Source organism: Pararge aegeria, chromosome 15 (assembly GCF_905163445.1).
Source record: "Pararge aegeria chromosome 15, ilParAegt1.1, whole genome shotgun sequence".
Taxonomy (NCBI): Eukaryota; Metazoa; Arthropoda; class Insecta; order Lepidoptera; family Nymphalidae; genus Pararge; species Pararge aegeria.
Window position 1 is genome coordinate 63,292 of NC_053194.1, and position 3,167 is coordinate 66,458.

General features: G+C 42.1%; 1 protein-coding gene across 1 annotated transcript; it reads right to left on the reverse strand.

Moving 5' to 3' along the window:
- Positions 1-778: 778 nt before the first annotated feature.
- On the reverse strand, positions 779-1,387 carry LOC120629829. The gene has a single exon (XM_039898885.1). It carries the CDS (start codon positions 1,385-1,387, stop codon positions 779-781), a length of 609 nt encoding a protein of 202 aa, XP_039754819.1.
- Positions 1,388-3,167: the final 1,780 nt, after the last annotated feature.

The window sequence follows — 3,167 nt, forward strand, 5'->3', positions numbered from 1 at the left end:
ACCATAACGAATTATGTAAAATTTCATTAGGAAATTGACCCCTTGAACAAATGTCTGCAGGATTGTCACCTGACAATATGTGATGCCAACATTCTATAGTAGTGATACTCTGTATGTGACTGACGCGATTTGCAACAAATGTAGCCCACCGGGTGGCAGGAGAACGCAACCACGACAAGACTACAGTTGAGTCTGACCAGAAATAAGTCGCATCAAATGAAATACGAGAAAGGTAAGAATCGCGAACGAATAGGTATAGATCCGATAAAAGCACGGCTGCGCAAAGCTCCAATCGAGGTAGTGATATACGTTTCAAAGGGACTACCCTCGCCTTTGAGCACACTAGAAACACGCGAACCTGACCTTTCGCATCTGTTACTCTTAAGAAGATCACGGCACCGTATGCTGTCTCGGAACTATCGGCAAAACCATGTAATTCGTATGATCGGACGTTTTCACAAGTTATCTTGCGTGGGATTCTAAGTTGAGATAATTGTAATAGTTGAGTTTGATATGTATTCCAAGCTCGAATTACCTCGTCGGGTGGGGTTTGATCCCAACCAATGCCCAGGATCCACAGTTTTTGTATAAGAGATTTAGCATGTATAGTTACCGGGGATAGGAAACCGAGGGGATCGAATATTCTAGCCAATTCACTTAAGATTGATCGTTTTGTGCAAATCCGGTCTATCGCTTTAATTTCAAAGAGAAAGGAATCTGATGTCGGGTCCCATTTCAAACCTAGAACCTTTAAGGTTTTTGAATCGGATTCGTCAAGTTAGACGGTGCCGGTTAAACAGACTTCTGCTGGAAGGTCGGACAAAAGTTCTGACTTATTACTGACCCATTTTCTTAGTTGGAAACATCCTCGATTGAAGAGGGCAATAATTTGTGATTTTGCTTGTTGCGCGTCCTCCAGCGAGGCGCACCCTGTAACCACGTCATCAACATAAACGTCCGATAATAGTATCCGTTTTGCGATTGGATAGGACTCTCCCTCGTCTTCGGCAAGTCGTTGCAACGACCGACATGCGAGAAAAGGAGAAGAAGCTACACCATATGTCACGGTATTTAGGCGATACTCTTTGAGAGGTTCATGAGGTGAAGCTCGCCAGAATATGCGTTGATAGTCGCGATGATTCGGAGCAATTAAAATTTGTCGGTACATCTGACGGACGTCAGCCATGAACACGATGTTATGTTCGCGGAAGCGCAAAAGTATTTCGAGAATATTAGGTTGCAGTTTTGGGCCAATAAGTTGCGTATCGTTTAGCGAGCGCGAATTAAAATCCTTGGCCGACGCATCAAAAACGACACGGAGTCGCGTGGTCGCAGAATCAGGGCGTAATACACTATGGTGGGGGATATAGTATTTTCCCTTTTCCATTTCGTCAGCAGGAACTAGCGATATAATCAGACATAAAGTCTAAATATTGGCTATGTAAATCTGAATCTCGCGATAGTCTACGTTCTATAGCATGGAATCTTCTTAGTGCCACGTCACGGGATCCAATAAAACTTGGTTCAGAGTCGTCTTTAAACGGTAAGCATAATATGTACCGTCCACTGTCATCACGCGTGTGATTCGATATAAATTTTTGCTCACAAAGCGATTCCTCTGGAGTCCAGATTGGCGTTTTGGGCAAAGAATCCAATTCCCAAAAACGCTGTACTAATGAATTTAATTCACAGTCTGTTTCTAGCGTTTGTAGCATCGTCGTTGTAGCTATGCGTGTTTTGCCCAAAAGTAGCCAACCGAAAATTGAATTGAACGCAGTAGGTTGACTCGGACCTCCTTTAATTTGTTGATTAAGTAACGAGTCAGCGAATACATCTGCAGCAAACAGAAGATCGATGGATCCCGGAATATCAAAACCAGGATCAGCTAAAGGCAATGCTTTAATATGAGACCAACCAGATGTATTTAGATTTGCGATAGGTTGATCGCCACATATCTTCGATAATACGTGTAGGTCTAAAATGAATACTGGTTTATCATTAGTACCGATATGACAAGTTACGTCTCCCAAAATTGAGGCGGCAGCTTCACCAAGCCCGCTTACACACCCAGTAGTCTTAGAGCATTTTAAGTTTAAACGCGATACTGCAGACTCAGTTATAAAATTGCTTTGGCTACCTGTATCAAACAACGCACGAAAAGACTGCATTTCACCGTTAGCATCCTGTACTTGAACGATAGCAGTCGCTAATAACACGGTTGTATTAGATTGGGATCTAGACACCAAAGACGATGCAGTTTTCTGACTTGATTCGGTAGGCACCTCACGGTGAAGCAAGGAATGGTGCTTTCGCTTGCAGGTGCGACAGGAGAAAATGCTAGTACATGATTTTAATTGGTGAGAGCTCTTTAAGCAATTGTAACACCAGTTTCTGTCAGTTGCAATTTTCATACGCTCATCGATGGTTTTTTGCAGGAATTTCGGACACGTCGAAATGCTGTGTGAATCGTTACAAAATGAACAGGTTGCAGAACGCGAAATAATAAGTCTAGCTTCCGGTTTCCCTACATCCGCGGCGACAAGTGTATTCGACGTTCTCAAAAATTTAGGTTGAGCCGGCGAAAAGGAAACCTTGTGCGTAGGCCTTTGCAGTTGAGTTTGCTCAGAAAAGTGTGTGTCACGCAGTAAGGCCTCGCATTTCGAGTGTAAGAATTGTTTAAGTTGAACATATGAGGGTAGTTCGGTACTGGAATGCTTTTCTTCAAAATCCCGACGCGTATTCATGTCCAATTTCGATAAAATATGATAAACCAATACAAAATCCCACTGACTAACCGGTAAGTTAACCGATTTTAAAATACATAAATTCTCTTCGAATAAATCGAGTGATTTTCGAAACTCGTTTGGATTTTTAAAATTAAAGTTAATATTTAAAATATCTTTCCAACATGTGAAGGCTAACTCGCGTTTACATTTATATCGTGCGACAAGAGCATCGTATGCATCGCAGTAATATTCACTACTAAGCGGGAACGTTTTTACTACTGTCATAGCATCACCGCTAAGCGAAGATACTAAATAATGGAACTTTTCAGAGTTGCTGAGCGACGTGGAGTTATGTATCAACGCGTTAAAAGTATCGAAATATTCAGGAAAACGTTTAACGTCTCCATCGAAAGTAGGAAGCTGTATTTTCGGTAACCGCAC